The sequence below is a fragment of the Bombina bombina genome, chromosome 3 (assembly GCF_027579735.1).
Source record: "Bombina bombina isolate aBomBom1 chromosome 3, aBomBom1.pri, whole genome shotgun sequence".
NCBI lineage: Eukaryota > Metazoa > Chordata > Amphibia > Anura > Bombinatoridae > Bombina > Bombina bombina.
The window spans coordinates 1,025,518,424-1,025,545,755 of record NC_069501.1 but is presented as its reverse complement, the minus strand read 5'-3'; the positions used below and the strand labels follow the sequence as shown (position 1 = coordinate 1,025,545,755).

At 38.7% G+C, this 27,332-nt stretch overlaps 1 protein-coding gene across 1 annotated transcript in view; it reads left to right on the top strand.

Moving 5' to 3' along the window:
* The window catches only part of AVIL (advillin), a 220,141-nt gene that overhangs the window by 113,522 nt on the left and 79,287 nt on the right, over positions 1-27,332 (top strand). Inside the window, exons 6-7 of the mRNA XM_053708212.1 lie at positions 7,055-7,165; positions 9,132-9,337. Of these exons, the coding sequence (XP_053564187.1) occupies positions 7,055-7,165; positions 9,132-9,337 (317 nt within the window). The remainder of the gene's footprint in view (positions 1-7,054; positions 7,166-9,131; positions 9,338-27,332) is intronic.

The following is a 27,332-nucleotide window of genomic DNA, read 5'->3' as shown; positions in this document are numbered from 1 at the left end:
ACTGAGTGAATTAAAATGTCAGATCCTCTTCCCATCCAGGAATCCATTTTTTATGGTGAGTCTTTAGGCAGTTTGCTTGTAGGCATCTTCATTCTTTCTTGTATACTATTCCTTGTCTTTCTTCCTTATGACTTTTGACCAATGTTTCTTTCTTTTTCTTGTTTTTATTTCTTTGTTTTTCTTTACTTCCTTTAAGATTTTGCTGATTTATAACTGTCATGAAGACCTCATGCTTTTAGGATGTCAGGGGTTATTTTTTCTTTCTTTTCTTTTTGTGTCCTGTATTACTGTGTGCAATTACTTCGTATCAGTACAATCAAAAAAGGCAAGGTTTTTTTTGGTGGTGGTGGGGGGGGGGGGAGAGAGAATGGTGTTAATTACCTACATCTGGAGAACCAGATATAAAATACAATCTGCTCTTCTCTGAGTGATTTTTAGCTCAGTTAGAGTTGAAATACTAGGAAATCTTAAGTAGGGATAGACAAATGTGTTTATATTTGACTTTGAATGTTAGACCAAATGTTATTGTAGAAATTAGATTTACATAATCAAATGTTGATAAGAACGAATATTCTTAAAAATTCTATAATCGAATGCTATTTACAGTTTTCAACTGTCACTTTCGTTTTCGAATGTTCATAATTAGATTGAATGTCCACATTCGAAATTTCAAATGTTACATTCAATTTAATAAATACTATTCAGAAGTTCAATAGTTCATGTGGTAGGGAATTTAGTAAATTGATACATAATAGATACAAATATATCAATTTGAATGTTTCTATTTCGAATATTGCCTAATTTGAATATTACATTTAAAGAAATCATTAGAAATACTATTATAAATATATAAATTCAAACCTTTTGAATTTTAAATATTGCATAATTCGAATAAAATTATTATAAAAATTGAATATTACATTTAAAGAAAACATTAGAAATACTATCATAAATATATAAATTTGAATTTTTTTAATTTGAATATTGCATAATTCAAATCGAATTATTAGAAAAAATTGAATTGAATATTACATTTAAAGAATTCAGTAGAAATGTTATTACACTAAACGAATGTTAGAATGTTGTACAAGCATTCAAAATTCAAAACAAATGAATGTTAAAATTCGGTTCATTTTTCGAATGTTGCAAAACATTTGCCCCTCCCTTATCTTAAGATATTTTTTATCACTTTTTGTGTTACTGTGTTACCATATATGAAAGACATTTCTTGTTTGGTACCAAAATAATCCTCTCAATGTGACAATGGGATTGCTTATAAAGGTAAATGTTCTGGATCTATATAACTAAAATGATAAGTTATCATATAACTTCAGCCAGAGTTTGCAGTGTAGTTTATGGAGTGCCATAAAAAAGGGGGGCTACCTTCCTTGCCCACTCTGGAAGTGGCCTGGTCAGAAACCTGACCTCAGAAAAAAACATATTTAATTGTGATTTCTGCAAAATAATATTGTCATTCTACATGGCAGGCTGCGTACAACAGCGTAAGTGACCATCTTTTCCTTACCAAGCTCCCTTGGGACTGATATCTAAGCTAGTACAGTATTAGGTTTTGCTATGTTTTCTCCTTTTTGTTTTAAAAACTGTTTTTGCTTTTGTGTGTAATTCTTTTACTCCTTTTTTATATAAATGCACTGTGACTCTTTTTTTGTTCATAATAAATGTTCCCTATTACGTTTTTCCACCATGTTACCAAAAAGACTAGTAATAAGAGTAATGTGTTTTTTTAGATTGACTTTTGTCAAATTGTGTTTTTGGATTTTTACGCCTAGATTTAGAGTTCTGCGGCCAAAGGGGTGCGTTAGCTACGCTGGCTTTTTTCTGGCCGCACCTTTTAAATACCGCTGGTATTTAGAGTTCACAGAATGGCTGCGTTAGGCTCCAAGAAAGGAGCGTAGAGCATATTTACCGCAACTTCAACTCTCGATACCAGCGGTGCTTACGGACGCGGCCAGCTTCAAAAACGTGCTCGTGCACAATTCCCCCATAGAAAACAATGGGGCTGTTTGAGCTGAAAAAACACCTGCAAAAAAGCCGCGTTCAGCTCCTAACGCAGCCCCATTGTTTTCTATGTGGAAACACTTCCTACGTCTGCACCTAACACTCTAACATGTACCCCGAGTCTAAACACCCCTAACCTTACACTTATTAACCCCTAATCTGCCGCCCCCGCTATCGCTGACCCCTGCATATTATTTTTAACCCCTAATCTGCCGCTCCGTACACCCCCGCCACCTACATTATCCCTATGTACCCCTAATCTGCTGCCCTAACATCGCCGACCCTATATTATATTTATTAACCCCTAATCTGCCGCCCCCAACGTCGCCTCCACCTAACTACACTTATTAACCCCTAATCTGCCGACCGGACCTGAGCGCTACTATAATAAATGTATTAACCCCTAATCCGCCTCACTCCCGCCTCAATAACCCTATAATAAATAGTATTAACCCCTAATCTGCCCTCCCTAACATTGCCGACACCTAACTTCAAGTATTAACCCCTAATCTGCCGACAGGAGCTCACCGCTACTCTAATAAATTTATTAACCCCTAAAGCTAAGTCTAACTTTAACCCTAACACCCCCCTAAATTAAATATAATTTAAATCTAACAAAATAAATTAACTCTAATTAAATAAATTATTCCTATTTAAAGCTAAATACTTACCTGTAAAATAAACCCTAATATAGCTACAATATAAATTATAATTATATTATAGCTATTTTAGGATTTATATTTAATTTACAGGTAACTTTGTATTTATTGTAACCAGGTACAATAGCTATTAAATAGTTAAGAACTATTTAATAGCTAAAATAGTTAAAATAATTACAAAATGACCTGTAAAATAAATCCTAACCTAAGTTACAATTAAACCTAACACTACACTATCAATAAATAAATTAAATAAAATACCTACAATTAAACCTAACACTACACTATCAATACATTAATTAAATACAATACCTACAAATAACTACAATTGAATAAACTAACTAAAGTACAAAAAATAAAAAAGAACTAAGTTACAAAAAATAAAAAAATATTTACAAACAGAAAAATATTACAACATTTTTAAACTAATTACACCTACTCTAAGCCCCCTAATGAAATTACAAAGCCCTCCAAAATAAAAAAATGCCCTACCCTATTCTAAATTACAAAAGTTCAAAGCTCTTTTACCTTACCAGCCCTGAACAGGGCCCTTTGCGGGGCATGCCCCAAGAAATTGAGCTCTTTTGCCTGTAAAAAAACACATACAATACCCCCCCCCCCAACATTACAACCCACCACCCACATACCCCTAATCTAACCCAAACCCCCCTTAAATAAACCTAACACTAAGCCCCTGAAGATCTTCCTACCTTATCTTCACCTCACCGGGTATCACCGATCGGTCCTGGCTCCAAAATCTTCATCCAACCCAAGCGGGGGCTGGCGATCCATAATCCTGCGGCTGAAGAGGTCCAGAAGAGGCTCCAAAGTCTTCATCCTATCCGGGAAGAAGAGGCGATCCAGACCGGCAACCATCTTGATCCAAGCGGCATCTTCTATCTTCATCCGATGAGGAACGGCTCCATCGTGAAGACCTCCAGCGCGGATCAATCTTCTTCCGACGACGTCCAACTGAAGAATGACGGTTCCTTTAAGGGACGTCATCCAAGATGGCGTCCCTCGAATTCCGATTGGCTGATATGATTCTATCAGCCAATTGGAATTAAGGTAGGAAAATTCAGATTGGCTGATGGAATCAGCCAATCAGAATCAATTTCAATCCGATTGGCTGATCCAATCAGCCAATCAGATTGAGATCGCATTCTATTGGCTGTTCCGATCAGACAATAGAATGCAAGCTCAATCTGATTGGCTGATCGGATCAGTCAATCGGATTGAACTTGATTCTGATTGGCTGATTCCATCAGCCAATCAGAATTTTCCTACCTTAATTCTGATTGGCTGATAGAATCCTATCAGCCAATCGGAATTCGAGGGACGTCATCTTGGATGACGTCCCTTAAAGGAACCGTCATTCGTCGGGAAGTCGTCGTGAAGATGGATGTTCCGCGTCGGCGGGATGAACATGGATCCGGAAGAAAGAAGATTGAAGATGCCGTTGATAGAAGACTTCAGCCGGATCATGGACCTCTTCAGCTCCCGCTTGGATGAAGACTTCAGCCGGATCATGGACATCTTCAGCCCCCCGCTTGGGCTTGGATCAAGACATCGGAGGAGCTCTTCTGGATCGATCGGTGAACCTGGTATGGTGAAGATAAGGTAGGAAGATCTTCAGGGGCTTAGTGTTAGGTTTATTTAAGGGGGGTTTGGGTTAGATTAGGGGTATGTGGGTGGTGGGTTGTAATGTTGGGGGGGTATTGTATGTGTTTTTTTTACAGGCAAAAGGGCTCAATTCTTTGGGGCATGCCCCGCAAAGGGCCCTGTTCAGGGCTGGTAAGGTAAAAGAGCTTTGAACTTTTGTAATTTAGAATAGGGTAGGGCATTTTTTTATTTTGGGGGTCTTTGTTATTTTATTAAGGGGCTTAGAGTAGGTGTAATTAGTTTAAAATTGTTGTGATATTTTTCTGATGTTTGTAAATATTTTTTTATTTTTTTGTAACTTAGTTCTTTTTTATTTTTTGTACTTTAGTTAGTTTATTTCATTGTATTTATTTGTAGATATTGTATTTAATTAATTTATTGATAGTGTAGTGTTAGGTTTAATTGTAGGTAATTGTAGGTATTTTATTTAATTAATTTATTGATAGTGTAGTGTTAGGTTTAATTGTAACTTAGGTTAGGATTTATTTTACAGGTAATTTTGTAATTATTTTAACTATTTTAGCTATTAAATAGTTCTTAACTATTTAATAGCTATTGTACCTGGTTAAAATAAATACAAAGTTACCTGTAAAATAAATATAAATCCTAAAATAGCTATAATATAATTATAATTTATATTGTAGCTATATTAGGGTTTATTTTACAGGTAAGTATTTAGCTTTAAATAGGAATAATTTATTTAATAAGAGTTAATTTATTTCGTTAGATTTAAATTATATTTAACTTAGGGGGGTGTTAGGGTTAGGGTTAGACTTAGCTTTAGGGGTTAATCCATTTATTACAGTAGCAGCGAGATTCGGTCGGCAGATTAGGGGTTAATAATTGAAGTTAGGTGTCGGCGATGTTAGGGAGGGCAGATTAGGGGTTAATACTATTTATTATAGGGTTATTGAGGCGGGAGTGAGGCGGATTAGGGGTTAATAACTTTATTATAGTAGCGGTGAGATCCGCTCGGCAGATTAGGGGTTAATAAGTGTAGGCAGGTGGAGGCTATGTTGAGGGGGGCAGATTAGGGGCTAACAAATATAATATAGGGGTCGGCGGTGTTAGGGGCAGCAGATTAGGGGTACATAAGGATAACGTAGGTGGCGGTCGGCAGATTAGGGGTTAATTATTGTAGGTAGCTGGCGGAGACTTTGTGGGGGGCAGGTTAGGGGTTAATAAATATAATATAGGGGTCGGCGGTGTTAGGGGCAGCAGATTAGGGGTACATAAGGATAACGTAGGTGGCGGTCGGCAGATTAGGGGTTAAAAAATTTTAATCAAGTGGCGGCGATGTGGGGGGACCTCGGTTTAGGGGTACATAGGTAGTTTATGGGTGTTAGTTTACTTTAGAGCACAGTAGTTAAGAGCTTTATAAACCGGCGTTAGCCCAGAAAGCTCTTAACTACTGACTTTTTTCTGCGGCTGGAGTTTTGTCGTTAGATTTCTAACGCTCACTTCAGCCACGACTCTAAATACCGGAGTTAGAAAGATCCCATTGAAAAGATAGGATACGCAATTGACGTAAGGGGATCTGCGGTATGGAAAAGTCGCGGCTGGAAAGTGAGCGTTAGACCCTTTCCTGACTGACTCCAAATACCGGTGGTAGCCCAAAACCAGCGTTAGGAGCCTCTAACGCTGGTTTTCACGGCTACCGCCCAACTCTAAATCTAGGCCTAAGTCTGGGTTTTTCTTTAGGATTTCCCATATAATAAATAAGGTGGTGAGAGCAGATCATTTAGTGTGGGTAGAATTAAAGGGGAGTTTGGGCATGTTTCTGGGTCTAGTACAGATGGTTTGTTAACTCTTGCACCCACTGAACTAAGTTACAGGCTTGCCTGGAGTGTCAGAGTGACTGTGAGAAATGGTTTAAGGTGGAAAAAGGGTCTGTTAACCATTTCTGTGACAAACTGGTGACTGTTGCAGGGTTGGTTAACCTTGCACATCACAATAACTAATTACATTGAAGGCATATGAAATGGTATCCTTAGAGTAAAGATATCTGCATTTTTGTGTTATCTGCTTTAAAATAAATGTTTTCCTAAGGGACTGTATATTTGAACAGCAATACTAGGTGATACCACACCTTCCCCTTGTTGTGTAAACCCTTGTGTTATCAATTATTGTTGTATTTTCAACAGCAGGTAGACTTAATGTGCTAGTGATAGCCAAGATTAAGATACATGGAGCTGTTACCTGTACACACTGTATTTATTTTATGTTTTGCTTACACTTAAAATAAATAAATCAATACAAATCTTTTCAACAAAACACACTAAGCACTTTTTTCCATTGCCTGCTAGCTGCAAGTCCCCCATTGCAAACTGCTTTTTTTTTTTACTGGCTGTACCTACCGCCAGCTCTACAGTAAAATAAATAAATTAATTAATTAATAAGTAGATAAATAAAAGGCTTGCTGTGTGGAGCTGGCTGCACAGGCTAGTACCAACCATCCAGTAGGGTACAAACTTAGACTATAGGACCCTAGAGGTCAGAAGACTTCTGCTTTTAAAAAAAAGGGGTTTAATGTCCGTTTATTGTAGAATGAATAAGACATTAGAACATGTTGGATATAGTGCTTAAGAAATATAGTTTTATTGCATTATATTATTTTGCCAGCCTATATTGTGTATTTAGAGCATTCCCTGTATGTTTTCCTCCCACATAGTCTGTCATTATTGCATTCTATCTAATGTTGTCTGTATCAATAGGTAGAATTAAGCTGGCTCAGTTTTAACCTTGGAGATGTTTTTTTGCTGGACCTTGGGAAAGTTATTATTCAATGGAACGGACCTCAGAGCAATACAACAGAGAGAATGAAGGTACAACTGACTGTTTCCTATTGAAATGTGTCTGTCTGCCAACAAAGCTTTTAAACTAAAATGTTAATATTACACAATTAAAAACAAATTGTTTTTACCTTCAGATAAACACAAGATCTTGATCTTCATTTAGAACAAACAAAATGCTGCCTTGCTAGCATTATATATTTGAGAGAATATTAAAGGGATAGTCTAGTCAAAATGAAACTTTTGTGATTCAGATAGAGAGTGCAATTTAAAGCAACATTCTAATTTACTCCTATTATCAAATTTTCTTCGTTCTCTTATCTTTATTTGAAAAAAGCCAGAATGTAAGCTTAGGTCGCGGACCATTTCTGGTTCAGCATCTGGGTAGCGCTTGCTGATTGGTGTCTAAATGTAGCAACCAATCAGCAAGCGCTACCCAGGGTACTGAACCAAAAATTGACCGGGTCCGAAGCTTATATTCCAGCTTTTTCAAATAAAGATACCAAGAGAACAAAGAAAAATGATAATAGTAGTAAATTAGAAATTTGCTTAAAATTGCATGCTCTATGTGAAAGAAAAAAAATTGGTTTTGATATCCCTTTAAGGTTATTTTGTTTGTTTTTCCCCAACCTATTACAAATTGCATAAAATAAGTAAACATATTACTAATTCATAAGGGCAACCCATTTTGGGATTATAGATTATGGTTAAACACATAGGTGAATTGCTGGTGTCATGCAACTGTTGCTCTTGATTGGCTAACTGGCCGTGTCCTACTCAGGGCTTTACCTATATTTTAAACCCCTTTGCAGTGGGTTAAATACATAGTAATCTAGGGTCAGTAATACAAAAATCACATGGACTAAAAAATTAGATCTTCATTTTTTGCAGTAGAATGTCACTTTAATAATATTTAGATGGAGGAAAGTAGGAAATAGTTTTTTCATAATCAAATTACCTGAAAATTGTCAATTTATGTATGTATTTATGTAGTCCATGCATTTTTATTCTAACAACGCTCCAACACTTTTTATTTTTGAATCCCTTTTATTGTATTCCTTAAACTGTTAGATTAGCTCCAGGAATTTGTAAAAGAAGCCTAGTTTAGATATACAGAGATGTTGATGGTTGCCGTGTAGATACAAGGCTGACCCATTAATTTCCTTTCAAACAAAAAACAGAAATGAAAAAAAAAGCTTTATAGAACTTCTACTAATCAGAACATCCATTTTTTTTCTTCTTTTACTGTATTTATATTAAACAATGTAGGGTACTTAGGGTCCTGTAGTGTGACACTGTAGCTACAAAATAATTGATAGAGAATTTCATTTTAAACAACTTTCCAATTTCCTTCTATTATTGTTTGCTTTGTTCTCTCGGTAATAGGTGTTCTTTGTTTAAGAGTAACCTAGCAACACACTGCTGGGATATAACTAGTGATTGGCTATACATATATGTCTACATATCTGCACTACTGGCACCTAGCTGGTGATTGGCACATATATGCCTCTTGTCATTGACTCACGTAATGCGCTCAGCTAGCTCCCAGAGGTGCATTGCTGCTCCTGAGCCTACCTATGTTCAGCAAAAGGTGCTACATAAAAAGTAAATGTGTCCCTTTAATGTCATTATGTGTCTGATTTAAATTGTATTTCATTGTATTCTTGGCAAATGTTAGTTGTTATCATTTATACATTTAGAATATAAACCAGTTATGTTGGCAGTTGAGAAGGTGGAAAGGAGATATCTTTAACGCCATCCAATATGTCATAGTATATATGATAGAGTTCCTACATTAATAAAATTGGGTGAACCACTGAGTTAGATATAAAATGAATAAATGCCTGCTACATATAAAGCCAGAAAGATCATACTGATACCAGTATTTGCAACCCTGTCTATATGGCTGAAAACAAAAATCCTTTGATAAAATAATATACCTTAAAATGACTGTAATATTTACTTGTCACCATACATTTCTTTCTCTACATATCACCAGGGGATGTTACTAGCTAAAGATATCCGGGATCGGGAGAGAGGAGGACGTATGGAGATTGCAATCGTTGAAGGGGATCATGAACAAGAGTCACCAGAATTAATGAAACTTATGATCAGTACACTTGGAGAAAGGACCAATAAAATTGGCCAAGGGACTGCTGATGAAGTTGCAGACCAAAAACAGAAATCCAATATCATGTTGTACCAGTAAGTCTAGTGAATATCTTAAGTTATCATAAAGGGACTGGGTGAGAAGTGGTTTCTGCACAAAGCGATGGGGTCTATAAAGCAAGGACATAGGGAATATTTAAAAGTAAACAAGCAACAATATGGTCTAATGTGCTAGAGGCTGACATCGCTTTAGCGTGCTCTATACGTTCAATGGATATCGTGACACTGCTAAATATTGCTCATATTACAAGTTTAAACTTATGGCTTGCTCTTGAGCTCAAGAATGTATATATACTGTATATATAAAATTATAAATATACATATATATATATATATATATATTATATTAGCCTTCCGAAGCGCACTCTCACTCCACAACGAACAACTTGATGGTGCTTGGGTGGATATTATATCAAATTAATTAACAATAGCCACCAATCAGCAAGCGCTACCCAGGTGCTGAACCAACAATGGGCGGCTCCTAAGCTTACATTCCTGCGTTTTCAACTAAAGATACCAAGAGAACGAAGAAAATTTGATAAAAAGAGTAAATCAGAAAGTTGCTTCAAATTAGCATGCTCTATCTGAATCACAAAAGAAACATTTGGGTATAAAACCCAAATATTTTCTTCTGTGATTCAGACAGAGCATGCAATTTAAAAAAAAAAAAGTTTTCAATGTTCTTCTTTTGTCAAATTTGCTTCATTCACATGGTATTTTTTGTTGAAGAGATACATAGGTAGATGTCTGGAGCACTAAATGGCAGGAAATAGTGCTGCCATCTAGTGCTCTTGCAAATGGAAAACATTCTTGCAAAACTGCTGCCATATAGCGCTCCAGACACGTTTATGCTCCTGAGCTTATGTCCCTGCTTTTCAACAAAAGATACCAAGAGAACAAAAGAATTTTGATAATAGACGTAAATTAGAAAATTGTTTAAAACTGCATGCCCTGGTTTCCGGAGGAGGAGCACAGGTGTGTGGTCAGGTGCTCAGGTGCCGCACCTGTGCTGATCTAACCTTCCACACAAGCCCTTGGCGAGATTCGCGCCCAAACCCTTTGATCCTGGGCGGCTTGGAGCAAGAAATTATCGCTCCGGAAACCCTATAGTGCCATACAATGCACTAAGGCTGCGCTCTGCAGCTACTGATAGGACCCGACTATGTCTAAATATCAGCATACCTTTTGCCTACCACCTTAGCTCTTATATTGCAAGTACTCTGATTGCATGGAGCCCGGTCCTGTACGCTAACCGATAGTTTCCAAGACGTTACTGCAAACCGACAGAATTGGCCGGTATCTCTATTACCTAGAACCGTACAGACGTACTCACTTTTACTCTTCACCTATCCTGGCTCTTTCTACACGGCTGAGAAAGCCGCGCAACTTATACTCTCATCCTGTTCGGGACTGATGTTTGGCAATTCCTGCTATATGCCGTATAGATTGCTGTCTAACTAAGGATGACTTTACCTGAAACATCAGGGGCTTAACTGCCTGCTCTATCTTTGTCCCTAAGAACAGAGAAATACATCCGTGGAGTCTGCCTGGGTTGAAGCTGTTTCCTCTGCCCCCCCCCCTCCCACCGGTGCTGCGTGAGGGGTTAGGGCTTTCCCTGCGCCCTGGTGCGCTTTCCTGGATCTACGAGTCCTTGGTGCTGTACCTTTTGCCATACTTGAAATACAGGAGACATACCGGAGGAGCTCGAGTGTCTTGCCTCTGTTCCTGCTGCCTCCCCCTCCCACCGATGCTGCGCGAGGGGGGCGGACTGTCTCCACGCCTGGTTGTGCTTCGGCGGATTGCCGCCCGTCTCCTCTCTCCTGCTGGTAACAGATATTACGGCCGGGACTCTTCTGACTGGTAACTGGAAATTGTTCTTTGTTCTCTGAATTGGCGCTCTCCCTCCCACCGGTGTTGCGAGAGGGAGATCTGCCGCGGTCCTGGTTGCCTTTCTCCATAGGTCACGACAGGTGTTCCTGGACTTTTTTCTTTTTGTTTCTTAATAATAACTTAAAAAGGTTTTTGTTTTTGCTTAGCCACGGATCTACCCAATTAACTAACTGTTGTAAAAGTTGATTGTATAAGTATACCTGTTAATAGGCTGACATTTCTGTGCGCTACAAAAGATTCTTTGTATCAGAAAGCAATGTTTTTCTTATCATTATAGAAACGTTAAGATTATTAAGCTACTCTAGGCAGTTTAAGTTTACTGCAGCCTAAGTTTAATAGACCCACCAATGTTACTAATTGTTACAACTTGCTTATAATATATCTGCTAAAGTGTAGGTATCGAAACAGAAAACCATTTAACACTTACTTGAATGACCTCAATCTGTTTAAATCTTATATGGTGCATATACCAATAGTTATATGTGTTCACCTCACGCTTTCTCACCTTTTTTTTTTTTTTGTGTTTCCCTCTATAGCTAATAGTAACGTTAGAAAACAAAACTTCTCTAAGTATAAGTTGTTGTATGATGTGAGGTCTTTCCCTCTCTTTGTATAAGTATCCATTCAATTAGAATATACTATTTTCCTGAAGTTGGAAATATTAGTCTTGCTTACTTTAAAGGAAAGTTATTTATACAGGAGATATACTCTACACCTTAGTGTTTGAAAAGAGTCTTCTTATAACTTCTTATAACTATAGGCCTTATAGCTCCCTGTGATTTCTTAAACACCTACTACTTGCTCAAACATAAATTCAACGTACACCTATTTCTTATTTTGTTTTTAGTATATGCTTATTTTTATAGTTGAGTAACATTTTGAACCTATACAAAAATTATATTGAACATAGAAAGGGAAGGGGAAGGCGAGAGAGAGGGAGAGGGATAAGAGAAGGGAAATTGACACTAACTCTCAGGGCTATATACATTAGACACAGGCCATATATTTTACTTTAAGATATCTCAGAAAGACATATTCAATACACTTATTCCCTTAAATCTAATTTTTTCTTATACCATATATGCAACTATAAATTACATTTAAATTTACTCTAAAGGTATTCCAAAACCTGTCTAGAAAAATTAAGAAATACTGAATTGAAAGGAGGGAGGGAGCAGAAAGCGTAAAAGGAGGAGACTAAGTATAAGCAACTGAAGCTCTCTGTAATAGTGGCCCTATATATAAAATAAATATATATCCCCTTGCTGACAACTTGACTGTCTCCCCTTACTAATTAATTCACCTCACTTTGTTGCAATTCACATTTTTTCTTTTTTTTTTTGTTTCTTCACGCACCAACTCACATTTTTTACACTCTAATTCACTCACACACTCTCTTTTTTTTTTTTTTTTTTTTTTTTTTTTTTTTTTCTTCACCCACCGGGGTCTTACCCCCCTTTCTTTTCTATCATTTTTTGCCCTTCACCAAACACACAACTCCACCAATATATGGACAAATTTGTACACTTGCACTCTAAAAATTCACCCTCAGTCATGTCGGCTAGGTAAAGGGATAAAAAGCAGAAAAGTGCTTCAGAAGCCCTAACAGAGGTGCAGACACCTTCTCGTGACTCTCATAGTTTACATGAGCCCTACGATATGCAGGCTCTAGTCCTCAATATATCTTCGGCTCTTACACCCAAGTTTGATTCTCTTAAATTAGAGATCAAACAGGACATAGCTCAGTTAACCTCAGAAGTTAAACAATTCTCTGAAAGATTCACTGAGATAGAACAAAGAGTTTCAGATCTGGAAGATAACATTTTAACTTATAACACTAAGCTTGAATCCATGTCTGTGGCCTTGCTTAAAGCACAAAACAAAGTAGAAGATCTAGAAAATCGCGCAAGGCGAAATAACTTGAGAATAATTGGGGTTCCCGAACTACAACAATTTGAAGATCTGAATAAGTTAATTACAAATATACTTCCGGCCTTATTAAAACTTCCTGAGACCTACCACAACATCATTGTAGAACGTGTACACAGGATAGGATCACTATCCCTTTCTAAAAATAATACCAAACCTAGACCAATAATAGCTAAATTTTTGAACTACCAGGACAAACTTACTTTCTTACAGGCCTTTCGCAAACAGCAACCTATATATCTGGGTGAAACTAAAATACTATTATTCCAGGATTATGCAGCAGAAACAGCTCTAAGAAGAAGAGAATTAGCTCCAATATGCACAAAATTCATACAGAAAGGGCTCCGAGCAACTATTTTACACCCTGCTAGGCTTAGGTTAGCGATTCACAATACGATACAATTTTTTGACACTGCCTCTGCAGCAGAATTATTTTTTAATAAAAATTGTTCTTCTGGCCTAGTGACCTCTTAGAGCTAAGTGGTAAAGCATAAGATTAATCTTTTTTTTTATTTTATTTATGTCCCGGGTTCTCCAGTGCTGGGAATCAGACGACATAGACGATTGCCGTCTGCTATGTGTATGTTTTTTCATTATAATTCTTTGGGTTTTTTTTTTTTTTTCTCCTCTCCCATTCCTTTCCTTCCTCTCCTTCCTCTCTCTGTCCCTCCCCAATCCTATAGATGACATATATGCACAATAGACTTAAATTTACATCCTGGAACATAGGTGGTTTAACATCTCCCATAAAAAGAAAAACGATAATAAATTATCTTAAGAAAATTAACACCTCCGTGGCACTCTTACAAGAAACCCATCTTAAATCCGAAGAGAAATATATGGCTCAAAGTTCAATTTTGGCTGCGTAAAATTCTTACTGATACTTCCATACGTTTATCAGCAAAGAATGTAGTTTTTATGTTAAAATCGGGAAAGGACCAATCTGGTATTAAACTTATTAATCTTGTTATATTGACTGTTAGATATCTTATATTAAAAAAATGGAAAATGCATACAGTTCCTAGTATCTCGGAAATTAAAAATTGTTTAAAAAAACAATGCACTCTCGAACAACTTGATATCAACATCGATAAAGAAGAAGAGATTCTTAGATTTTTTCTTAAATGGTCACCATTTATTAAAGCACTCCCACCTTCCGAAATTGAATATTTAATATATCATCTTCGCAACTCTGATCTGGTCTTATTAGGAACCTGGTAAACAATTTTTCTTTTGTCCACTCCCCATGCTCCTTCCCTCCCTTCCCCCTCCTTTTTCTTTTTTTTTTTTTTTTTTTTTTTCTCCCCTTGACTTTGTCTTGGTTTGTTTTTTTTCTGTTTGGTTTTGTCTTGTTCTGTTTTTGTCTCTGTATAAAACATGGAAAAATCAATAATGTGTAACTGAAACCTGTAAAAGTTATCAAATTACATGCAATTATATTCTGTATTTTATTATTTTATTTTGAATACCCCGTTTGGGGTTTAAATTTACTTATACATGTATTACGCATTATTGTAAATAAAAGATTTAAATAAAAAAAAAAAAAAACTGCATGCCCTATCTGAATCTTTAAAGAAAATTTTGGGGTTCATGTCCCTTAAAGGTTGGAAAGAGTGGGCGCCCTGTCCCTGGAATGGGGGGCCCTTGCTGGATTTTTACAATTGTGGTGTTATTTATTTTATTCCTCTTTGAGTGCAGTAATTTGTTTTGTATCTAGTATTCCAGCACACTGGTCGTTCTCACTAGGTCAGTGAGAGGGCAGATCTCTTTAGATGTAAAGCTCGGCAGCATCACTGATCTGTGAATGTGCACCACTCCTATAGAGTGCAAGAAAACTTACACTCCAAGATGCCGTCACGCACAAGGAAGATGGGGAGCTTCAGCCCATTGGTACTTGCAATGGTTTAAAGTGATATGAAACCCAATTTTTTTTTTTCACGATTCAGATAGACTGTGCAATTTTAAACAACTTTCCAGTTTGTTTCTATTATCCAATTTGCTTTGTACTCTTGGTATCTTTAGTTGAAAAACATACCCAGGTAGATTGAGGTGCAGCAAAGCATTACTGGGAACTAGCTGCTGATTGGTGGTGGCACATAAATGACTCTTGTCATTGGTTCACAAGATGTATTTAGCTAGCTCCCAGTAGTGAATTGCTGTTCCTTCAAACAAGGATACCTAGAAAATGAAGCAAATTTGATCATTAAAGTAAATTGAAAATTTGTTAAAAATCACATGCTCTTTCTGAATCATGAAAGAAAAATGTTGGGTTTGAGAATGGCTTTGAAGAGAACTGCAGGCACAAGGGAAAAAATGACAGTATGGTGAGAAGTAACCTTGCTATTGTAGTTTTGCACAGCAGTTTTCAGTCACTATTTTGAATAAAATAATTCCTGCTTTTAAAAGATTTTTTCCTTACAAAGACAAATTTCATGTATGTGGCATTATTCCAAATTAGGGCTAGATTACAAGTGGCGAATTTCTGCACGCGAGAAAACAAAATTTATGCTTACCTGATAAATTCATTTCTCCTGTAGTGTGGTCAGTCCACGGGTCATCATTACTTCTGGGATATTATCTCCTCCCCTACAGGAAGTGCAAGAGGATTCACCCAGCAGAGCTGCTATATAGCTCCTCCCCTCTACGTCACCTCCAGTCATTCGACCAAAGGACCAACGAGAAAGGAGAAGCCCAAGGGTGTAGTGGTGACTGGAGTATAATCCAAAACATTTTTAGCCTGCCATAAAAAACAGGGCGGGCCGTGGACTGACCACACTACAGGAGAAATGAATTTATCAGGTAAGCATAAATTTTGTTTTCTCCTGTTAAGTGTGGTCAGTCCACGGGTCATCATTACTTCTGGGATACCAATACCAAAGCAAAAGTACACGGATGACGGGAGGGACAGGCAGGCTCTTATACGGAGGGAACCACTGCCTGAAGAACCTTTCTCCCAAAAACAGCCTCCGAAGAAGCAAAAGTGTCAAATTTGTAAAATTTGGAAAAAGTATGAAGAGAAGACCAAGTTGCAGCCTTGCAAATCTGTTCAACAGAAGCCTCATTCTTAAAGGCCCAAGTGGAAGCCACAGCTCTAGTAGAATGAGCTGTAATTCTTTCAGGAGGCTGCTGTCCAGCAGTCTCATAGGCTAATCGTATTATGCTACGAAGCCAAAAAGAGAGAGAGGTAGCCGAAGCTTTTTGACCTCTCCTCTGGCCAGAATAAACGACAAACAGGGAAGATGTTTGACGAAACTCCTTAGTTGCCTGTAGATAAAATTTCAGGGCACGGACTACATCTAGATTGTGTAGCAGACGTTCCTTCTTCGAGGAAGGATTAGGACACAAGGATGGAACAACAATCTCTTGATTGATATTCCTGTTAGTGACCACCTTAGGTAGGAACCCAGGTTTAGTACGCAGAACTACCTTGTCTGAATGAAAAATCAGATAAGGAGAATCACAATGTAAGGCAGATAACTCAGAGACTCTTCGAGCCGAGGAAATAGCCATTAAAAACAGAACTTTCCAAGATAACAACTTGATATCAATGGAATGAAGGGGTTCAAACGGAACACCCTGTAAAACATTAAGAACTAAGTTCAAACTCCATGGCGGAGCAACAGTTTTAAACACAGGCTTGATCCTAGCTAAAGCCTGACAAAAAGCTTGAACGTCCGGAACTTCTGACAGACGTTTGTGTAAAAGAATGGACAGAGCTGAAATCTGTCCCTTTAAAGAACTAGCGGATAACCCCTTTTCTAAACCTTCTTGTAGAAAAGACAATATCCTTGGAATCCTAACCTTACTCCATGAGTAACTCTTGGATTCGCACCAATATAAGTATTTACGCCATATTTTATGGTAAATCCTTCTGGTAACAGGCTTCCTAGCCTGTATTAAGGTATCAATAACTGGCTCAGAAAACCCACGTTTTGATAAAATCAAGCGTTCAATTTCCAAGCAGTCAGCTTCAGAGAAGTTAGATTTTGATGTTTGAATGGACCCTGGATCAGAAGGTCCTGTTTCAGAGGTAGAGACCAAGGCGAACAGGATGACATGTCCACTAGATCTGCATACCAAGTCCTGCGTGGCCATGCAGGTGCTATTAGAATCACTGATGCTCTCTCCTGTTTGATTCTGGCAATCAATCGAGGAAGCATCGGGAAGGGTGGAAACACATAAGCCATCCCGAAGGTCCAAGGTGCTGTCAAAGCATCTATCAGAACCACTCCCGGATCCCTGGATCTGGACCCGTAGCGAGGAAGTTTGGCGTTCCGACGAGACGCCATGAGATCTATCTCTGGTTTGCCCCAACGTCGAAGTATCTGGGCAAAGACCTCCGGATGAAGTTCCCACTCCCCCGGATGAAAAGTCTGACGACTTAAGAAATCCGCCTCCCAGTTCTCCACTCCCGGGATGTGGATTGCAGACAGGTGGCAAGAGTGAGACTCTGCCCAGCGAATTATCTTTGATACTTCCATCATTGCTAGGGAGCTTCTTGTCCCTCCCTGATGGTTGATGTAAGCTACAGTCGTGATGTTGTCCGACTGAAACCTGATGAACCCCTGAGTTGTTAACTGGGGCCAAGCCAGAAGGGCATTGAGAACTGCTCTCAATTCCAGAATGTTTATTGGAAGGAGACTCTCCTCCTGATTCCATAGTCCCTGAGCCTTCAGAGAATTCCAGACAGCGCCCCAACCTAGTAGGCTGGCGTCTGTTGTTACAATTGTCCAGTCTAGCCTGCTGAATGGCATCCCCCTGGACAGGTGTGGCCGATAAAGCCACCATAGAAGAGAATTTCTGGTCTCTTGATTCAGATTCAGAGTGGGGGACAAATCTGAGTAATCCCCATTCCACTAACTTAGCATGCACAATTGCAGCGGTCTGAGATGTAGGCGTGCAAAAGGTACTACGTCCATTGCCGCTACCATTAAGTCGATCACCTCCATGCATTGAGCTACCGACGGGTGTTGAATGGAATGAAGGACACGGCATGCATTTTGAAGCTTTGTTAACCTGTCTTCTGTCAGGTAAATCTTCATTTCTACAGAATCTATCAGAGTCCCCAAGAAGGGAACTCTTGTGAGTGGAAAAAGAGAACTCTTCTTTTCGTTCACCTTCCATCCATGCGACCTTAGAAATGCCAGTACTAACTCTGTATGAGACTTGGCAGTTTGAAAGCTTGAAGCTTGTATCAGAATGTCATCTAGGTATGGAGCTACCGAAATTCCTCGCGGTCTTAGTACCGCCAGAAGAGTACCCAGAACCTTTGTGAAGATTCTTGGAGCCGTAGCTAGTCCGAATGGAAGAGCTACAAACTGGTAATGCCTGTCTAGAAAGGCAAACCTTAGATACCGGTAATGATTTCTGTGAATCGGTATGTGAAGGTAAGCATCCTTTAAATCCACTGTGGTCATGTACTGACCCTCTTGGATCATGGGCAGAATTGTTCGAATCGTTTCCATCTTGAACGATGGAACTCTTAGGAATTTGTTTAGGATCTTTAAATCCAAGATTGGCCTGAAAGTTCCCTCTTTTTTGGGAACTACAAACAGATTTGAGTAAAACCCTTGTCCTTGTTCCGTCCGCGGAACTGGATGGATCACTCCCATTAATAAAAGATCTTGTACGCAGCGTAGGAACGCTTCTTTCTTTATTTGGTTTGTTGATAACCTTGACAGATGAAATCTCCCTCTTGGGGGAGAGGATTTGAAGTCCAGAAGGTATCCCTGAGATATGATCTCTAATGCCCAGGGATCCTGAACATCTCTTGCCCAAGCCTGGGCGAAGAGAGAAAGTCTGCCCCCTACTAGATCCGGTCCCGGATCGGGGGCCCTCGATTCATGCTGTCTTAGGGGCAGCAGCAGGTTTCCTGGCCTGCTTGCCCTTGTTCCAGGACTGGTTAGGCTTCCAGCCTTGTCTGTAGCGAGCAACAGCTCCTTCCTGTTTTGGTGCAGAGGAGGTTGATGCTGTTCCTGCTTTGAAATTACGAAAGGAACGAAAATTAGACTGTCTAGCCCTAGGTTTGGCTTTGTCCTGAGGCAGGGCATGGCCTTTACCTCCTGTAATGTCAGCGATAATCTCCTTCAACCCGGGCCCGAACAAGGTTTGCCCTTTGAAAGGTATATTAAGCAATTTAGATTTAGAAGTAACATCAGCTGACCAGGATTTTAGCCACAGTGCTCTGCGTGCCTGAATGGCAAATCCGGAATTCTTAGCCGTAAGTTTAGTTAAATGTACTACGGCATCTGAAATAAATGAGTTAGCTAACTTAAGGGCTTTAAGTTTGTCTGTAATCTCATCTAGTGTAGATGATTGAAGTGTCTCTTCCAGAGACTCAAACCAAAATGCTGCTGCAGCCGTGACAGGCGCAATACATGCAAGAGGTTGCAATATAAAACCTTGTTGAACAAACATTTTCTTAAGGTAACCCTCTAATTTTTTATCCATTGGATCTGAAAAGGCACAGCTATCCTCCACCGGGATAGTGGTACGCTTAGCTAAAGTAGAAACTGCTCCCTCCACCTTAGGGACCGTTTGCCATAAGTCCCGTGTGGTGGCGTCTATTGGAAACATGTTTCTAAATATCGGAGGGGGTGAGAACGGTACACCGGGCCTATCCCACTCCTTAGTAACAATTTCAGTAAGTCTCTTAGGTATAGGAAAAACATCAGTACTCGCCGGTACCGCAAAATATTTATCCAACCTACACATTTTCTCTGGTATTGCAACTGTGTTACAATCATTCAGAGCCGCTAACACCTCCCCTAGTAATACACGGAGGTTTTCCAGCTTAAATTTAAAATTTGAAATATCTGAATCCAATCTATTTGGATCAGAACCGTCACCCACAGAATGAAGTTCTCCGTCCTCATGTTCTGCCGCTTGTGACGCAGTGTCTGACATGGCCCTAATATTATCAGCGCACTCTGTTCTCACCCCAGAGTGATCACGCTTGCCTCTAAGTTCTGGTAATTTAGCCAAAACTTCAGTCATAACAGTAGCCATATCCTGTAATGTGATTTGAAATGGCCGCCCAGATGTACTCGGCGCTACAATATCACGCACCTCCCGAGCGGGAGATGTAGGTACTGACACGTGAGGCGAGTTAGTCGGCATAACTCTCCCCTCGTTGTCTGGTGAAATATGTTCAATTTGTACAGATTGACTTTTATTTAAAGTAGCATCAATACAGTTAGTACATAAACTTCTATTGGGCTCCACTTTGGCATTAGCACATATAGTACATGTATCTTCCTCTGAATCAGACATGTTTAACACACTAGCAATTAACTAGCAACTTGGAAATGCTTTTTTTTTTTTTTTTAAAGTAATTTACAATAATCTGCAAACGAATTGTGCCTATAAGAAGCACAGAAAAAATGATGACAGATGAAAATAATTAAGTTATAGCATCAATCTTTGTCAGAAATAAACAATTTTAGCAAAGGATTGTTCCCATTAGCAAAGGATAACTAACCCAGGCAGCAGAAAAAAATACACAAATAAACGTTTTTTATCACAGTCAACTACAATCTTCACAGCTCTGCTGTGATGATTACCTCCCTCATTGAGTTCTGTAGAGATGAACCGGATCATGCAGGAAGAAAATGAACCTCTGACTGAGTTTTTTGATGCGTAGTAAAAGCGCCAAAAATGGCCCCTCCCCCTCACACATAACAGTGAGAGAGATCAGTGAACTGCTTTAATTTAAACAAAAACTATTGCCAAGTGGAAAAAATAGTGCCCAAAACATTTTTTCACCCAGTACCTCAGAGAAATAAACGTTTTTACATGCCAGCAAAAAAACGTTTAACCTCAATAAATTAATTGTTATTTAAAACCTATTGCAAGTCCCTGCAAATTAGGTTAAGTCTATGCATACAGTATAAATCCAGTGAAGTACCATTCCCCAGAATACTGAAGTGTAAAATATACATACATGACAGCCTGATACCAGCTACCGCTACTGCATTTAAGGCTGAGTTAACATTATAACGGTATGGCAGGATTTTCTCATCAATTCCATGTCAGAAAAACATAATTTATGTAAGAACTTACCTGATAAATTCATTTCTTTCATATTAGCAAGAGTCCATGAGCTAGTGACGTATGGGATATACATTCCTACCAGGAGGGGCAAAGTTTCCCAAACCTTAAAATGCCTATAAATACACCCCTCACCACACCCACAATTCAGTTTAACGAATAGCCAAGAAGTGGGGTGATAAGAAAAAAGTGCGAAAGCATATAAAATAAGGAATTGGAATAATTGTGCTTTATACAAAAAAATCATAACCACCACAAAAAAGGGCGGGCCTCATGGACTCTTGCTAATATGAAAGAAATGAATTTATCAGGTAAGTTCTTACATAAATTATGTTTTCTTTCATGTAATTAGCAAGAGTCCATGAGCTAGTGACGTATGGGATAATGACTACCCAAGATGTGGATCTTTCCACACAAGAGTCACTAGAGAGGGAGGGATAAAATAAAGACAGCCAATTCCTGCTGAAAATAATCCACACCCAAAATAAAGTTTAATGAAAAACATAAGCAGAAGATTCAAACTGAAACCGCTGCCTGAAGTACTTTTCTACCAAAAACTGCTTCAGAAGAAGAAAATACAACAAAATGGTAGAATTTGGTAAAAGTATGCAAAGAGAACCAAGTTGCCACTTTGCAAATCTGATCAACCGAAGCTTCATTCCTAAACGCCCAGGAAGTAGAAACTGACCTAGTAGAATGAGCTGTAATCCTATGAGGCGGAGTCTTACCCAACTCAATATAGGCAAGATGAAATAAAGATTTCAACCAAGATGCCAAAGAAATGGCAGAAGTTTTCTGGCCTTTCTAAAACCGGAAAAGATAACAAATAAACCAGAAGTCTTTCGGAAAGACTTAGTAGCTTCAACATAATATTTCAAAGCTCTAATAACATCCAAAGAATGCAACGATTTCTCCTTAGAATTCTTAGGATTAGGACATAATGAAAGAACCACAATGTCTCTACTAATGTTGTTGGAATTCACAACTTAGGTAAAAATTCAAAAGAAGTTCGCAACACCGCCTTATCCTGATGAAAAATCAGAAAAGGAGACTCACAAGAAAGAGCAGATAATTCAGAAACTCTTCTGGCAGAAGAGATGGCCAAAAGGAACAAAACTTTCCAAGAAAGTAATTTAATATCCAATGAATGCATAGGTTCAAATGGAGGAGCTTGAAGAGCCCCCAGAACCAAATTCAAACTCCAAGGAGGAGAAATTGACTTAATGACAGGCTTTATACGAACCAAAGCTTGTACAAAACAATGAATATCAGGAAGAATAGCAATCTTTCTGTGAAAAAGAACAGAAAGAGCAGAGATTTGACCTTTCAAGGAACTTGCGGACAAACCCTTATCTAAACCATCCTGAAGAAATTGTAATATTCTCGGTATTCTAAAAGAATGCCAAGAAAAATGATGAGAAAGACACCAAGAAATATAAGTCTTCCAGACTCTATAATATATCTCTCTGGATACAGATTTACGAGCCTGTAACATAGTATTAATCACAGAGTCAGAGAAACCTCTTTGACCAAGAATCAAGCGTTCAATCTCCATACCTTTAAATTTAAGGATTTCAGATCCTGATGGAAAAAAGGACCTTGAGACAAAAGGTCTGGTCTTAACGGAAGAGTCCACGGTTGGCAAGAGGCCATCCGGACAAGATCCGCATACCAAAACCTGTGAGGCCATGCCGGAGCTACCAGCAGAACAAACGAGCATTCCTTCAGAATCTTGGAGATTACTCTTGGAAGAAGAACTAGAGGCGGAAAGATATAGGCAGGATGATACTTCCAAGGAAGTGAAAATGCATCCACTGCCTCCGCCTGAGGATCCCGGGATCTGGACAGATACCTGGGAAGTTTCTTGTTTAGATGAGAAGCCATCAGATCTATTTCTGGAAGTTCCCCCATTTGAACAATCTGAAGAAATACCTCTGGGTGAAGAGACCATTCGCCCGGATGCAACGTTTGGCGACTGAGATAATCCGCTTTCCAATTGTCCATACCTGGGATATAAACCGCAGAGATTAGACAGGAGCTGGATTCCGCCCAAACCAAAATTCGAGATACTTCTTTCATAGCCAGAGGACTGTGAGTCCTTGATGATTGATGTATGCCACAGTTGTGACATTGTCTTATCTGAAAACAAATGAACAACTCTCTCTTCGGAAGAGGCCAAGACTGAAGAGCTCTGAAAATTGCACGGAGTTCCAAAATATTGATCGGAAATCTCACCTCCTGAGATTCCCAAACCCCTTGTGCCGTCAGATACCCCCACACAGCTCCCCAACCTGTAAAACTAGCATCTGTTGAGATTATAGTCCAGGTCGGAAGAACAAAGAAGCCCCCTGAACTAAACGATGGTGATCTGTCCACCATGTCAGAGAGTGTCGTAAAATCGGTTTAAAGATATTAATTGAGATATCTTTGAGTAATCCCTGCACCATTGGTTCAGCATACAGAGCTGAAGAGGTCGCATGTGAAAACGAGCAAAGGAGATCGCATCTGATGCGGCAGTCCTAAGACCCAACATTTCCATGCATAAGGCTACCAAAGGGAATGATTGTGACTGAAGGTTTTGACAAGCTGATATCAATGTTAAACTTCTCTTGTCTGACAAGGACAGAGTCATAGACACTGAATTTATCTAGAAACCTAAAAAGGTTACCCTTGTCTGAGGAATCAATGAACTGATTGGTAAATTGATCCTCCAACCATGAACTTGAAGAAACAACACAAGTCGATTCGTATGAGATTCTACGAAAATGAGAAGACTGAGCAAGTACCAAGATATCGTCCAAATAAGGAAATACCAAAACCCTATTCTCTGATTACAGAAAGAAGGGCACCGAGAACCTTTGAAAAAAATTCTTGGAACTGAGGCTAGGCCAAACGGTAGAGCCACAAAACTGGTAATGCTTGTCTAAAAAGAGAATCTCAGACACTAAAAGTGATCTGGATGAATCGGAATATGCAGATACACATCCTGTAAATCTATTGTAGACATATAATGCCCTTGCTAAACAAAAGGCAGGATAGTCCTACAGTAACCATCTTGAATGTTGGTATCCTAACATAACGATTCAATAATGATAGATCCAGAACTGGTCTGAAGGAATTGACCTTCTTTGGTACAATGAAGAGATAAAATAAAACCCCAGCCCCTGTTCCAGAACTGGAACTGGCATAAATACTCCAGCCAACTCTAGATCTGAAACACATTTCAGAAATGCTGAGCCTTGCTGTGTTAACTGGGACACGGGAAAGAAAAGAATCTCTTAGCAGGAGGCCTTAACTTGAAGCCAATTCTGTACCTTTCTGAAACAATGTTTCTGAAACCAGAGATTAAGAACGGAATTGATCCAAATTTCTTTGAAGAAAACGTAATCTGCCCCATACCAGCTGAGCTGGAATAAGGGCCGCACCTTCATAGGTACTTAGGAGCTGGCTATAGGTTTCTATAAGGCTCGGATATATTCCAAACTGGAAATAGTTTCCAAACTGATACCGCTCCTGAGGATGAAGGATCAGGCTTTTGTTCCTTGTTGTGAGGAAAGGAACGAAATGAATATTTACCCTGGAAAGAAAGGGAAAGCAAAGTTGACTTAGAAGACATGTCAGCATTCCAAGTTTAATCCATAAAGCTTTTCTAGCTAAAATAGCTAGAGACATATACCTGACATCAACTCTAATGATATCAAAAGATGGTATCACCAACAAAATTATTAGCATGTTATAGAATAATAATAATGCTATAAAATTATGATCTGTTACTTGTTGCGCTAAAGCTTCTAACCAAAAAGTTGAAGCTGCAGCAACATCCGCTAAAAATATAGCAGGTCTAAGAAGATTACCTGAACATAAGTAAGCTTTTCTTAGAAAAGGATTCAATTTTCCTATCTAAAGGATCCTTAAATGAAGTACTATCTGCCATAGGAATAGTAGTACATTAGCAGGAGTAGAGACAGCCCCATAACCTTAGGGATTTTTGTCCCAAAAAACTCTAATCTGTCCGATGGCACAGGATATAATTTGCTTAAACGTCTAGAAGGAGTAAATAAATTACCCAAATTATTCCATTCCCTGGAAATTACTTCAGAAATAGCATCAGGGAGATAAAACACTTCTGGAATAACTACAGGAGATTTAAAAACCTTATTTAAACGTTTACATTTAGTATCAAGAGGACCAGAATCCTCTATTTCTAATGCAAATAACACTTCTTTAAGTAAAGAACGAATAAATTCCATCTTGAACAAATACAAAGATTTATCAGCATCAACCTCTGAGACAGAAACCTCTGAACCAGAAGAACCATTATCAGTATCAGAATGATGATGTTCATTTAAAAATTCATCTGAAAAAAAGAGAAGTTTTAAAAGACTTTTATGTATACTAGAAGGAGAAATAACAGACATAGCCTTCTTAATGGATTTAAAATAAATAAAATCTCTTATGTTATCAGGAACACTCTGAAAATTAGATGTTGACGGAACAGCAACAGGTAATGTAACAGTACTAAAGGAAATTTTATCTGCAATACAAATAACAGCTGGAGAAACAGATACCAAAAGTTTATAGCAGACTTAGCTTGGTAGCTCCAGCACTGTGCAGTGATTTTCCTGTAGTAACTTCTGACTCAGTTGCAACGTGGAACATCTTGCAATATGTAAAAGAAAAAAACAACATATAAAGCAAAATTGATCAAATTCCTTAAATGACAGTTTCAGGAATGGGAAAAAAATGCCAGTGAACAAGCTTCTAGCAACCAGAAGCAATAAATAATGAGACTTAAATAATGTGGAGACAAAAATGACGCCCATATTTTTTAGCGCCAAAAAAGACGCCCACATTATTTGGCGCCTAAATGCTTTTGGCGCCAAAAATGACGCCACATCCGGAACGCCGACATTTTTGGCGCAAAATAACGTCAAAGAATGACGCAACTTCCGGCGACACGTATGACGCCGGAAACGGAAATAGAATTTTTGCGCCAAAAAAAGTCCGCGCCAAGAATGACGCAATAAAATGAAGCATTTTCAGCCCCCGCGAGCCTAACAGCCCACAGGGAAAAAGTCAAATTTTAAGGTAAAATATGTTAAATTAAAATGCATTATCCCAAATATGAAACTGACGGTCTGAAAATAAGGAAAGTTGAACATTCTGAGTCAAGGCAAATAAATGTTTGAATACATATATTTAGAACTTTATAAACAAAGTGCCCAACCATAGCTAGGAGTGTCACAGAAAATAAGACTTACTTACCCCAGGACACTCATCTACATATAGCAGATAGCCAAACCAGTACTGAAACGAGAATCAGCAGAGGTAATGGTATATATAAGAGTATATCGTCGATCTGAAAAGGGAGGTAAGAGATGAATCTCTACGACCGATAACAGAGAACCTATGAAATAGACCCCTTAGAAGGAGATCACTGCATTCAAATAGGCAATACTCTCCTCACATCCCTCTGACATTCACTGCACGCTGAGAGGAAAACCGGGCTCCAACTTGCTGCGGAGCGCATATCAACGTAGAATCTAGCACAAACTTACTTCACCACCTCCATCGGAGGCAAAGTTTGTAAAACTGAATTGTGGGTGTGGTGAGGGGTGTATTTATAGGCATTTTAAGGTTTGGGAAACTTTGCCCCTCCTGGTAGGAATGTATATCCCATACGTCACTAGCTCATGGACTCTTGCTAATTACATGAAAGAAATAACAAACTGCTACATACCTCTTTGCAGATTAATCTGCCCGCTGTCCCCTGATCTGAAGTTTACCTCTCCTCAGATGGCCGAGAAACAGCAATATGATCTTAACTACTCCGGCTAAAATCATAGAAAAAACTCCGGTAGATTCTTCTTCAAATTCTACCAGAGAATGAATAACACACTCCGGTGCTATTATAAAATAACAAACTTTTGATTGAAGTTAATAAACTAATTAAATCACCACAGTCCTCTCACACATCCTATCTATTCGTTGGGTGCAAGAGAATGACTGGAGGTGACGTAGAGGGGAGGAGCTATATAGCAGCTCTGCTGGGTGAATCCTCTTGCACTTCCTGTAGGGGAGGAGATAATATCCCAGAAGTAATGATGACCCGTGGACTGACCACACTTAACAGGAGAAATATAGGTTTTTTTTGTGCGCATCA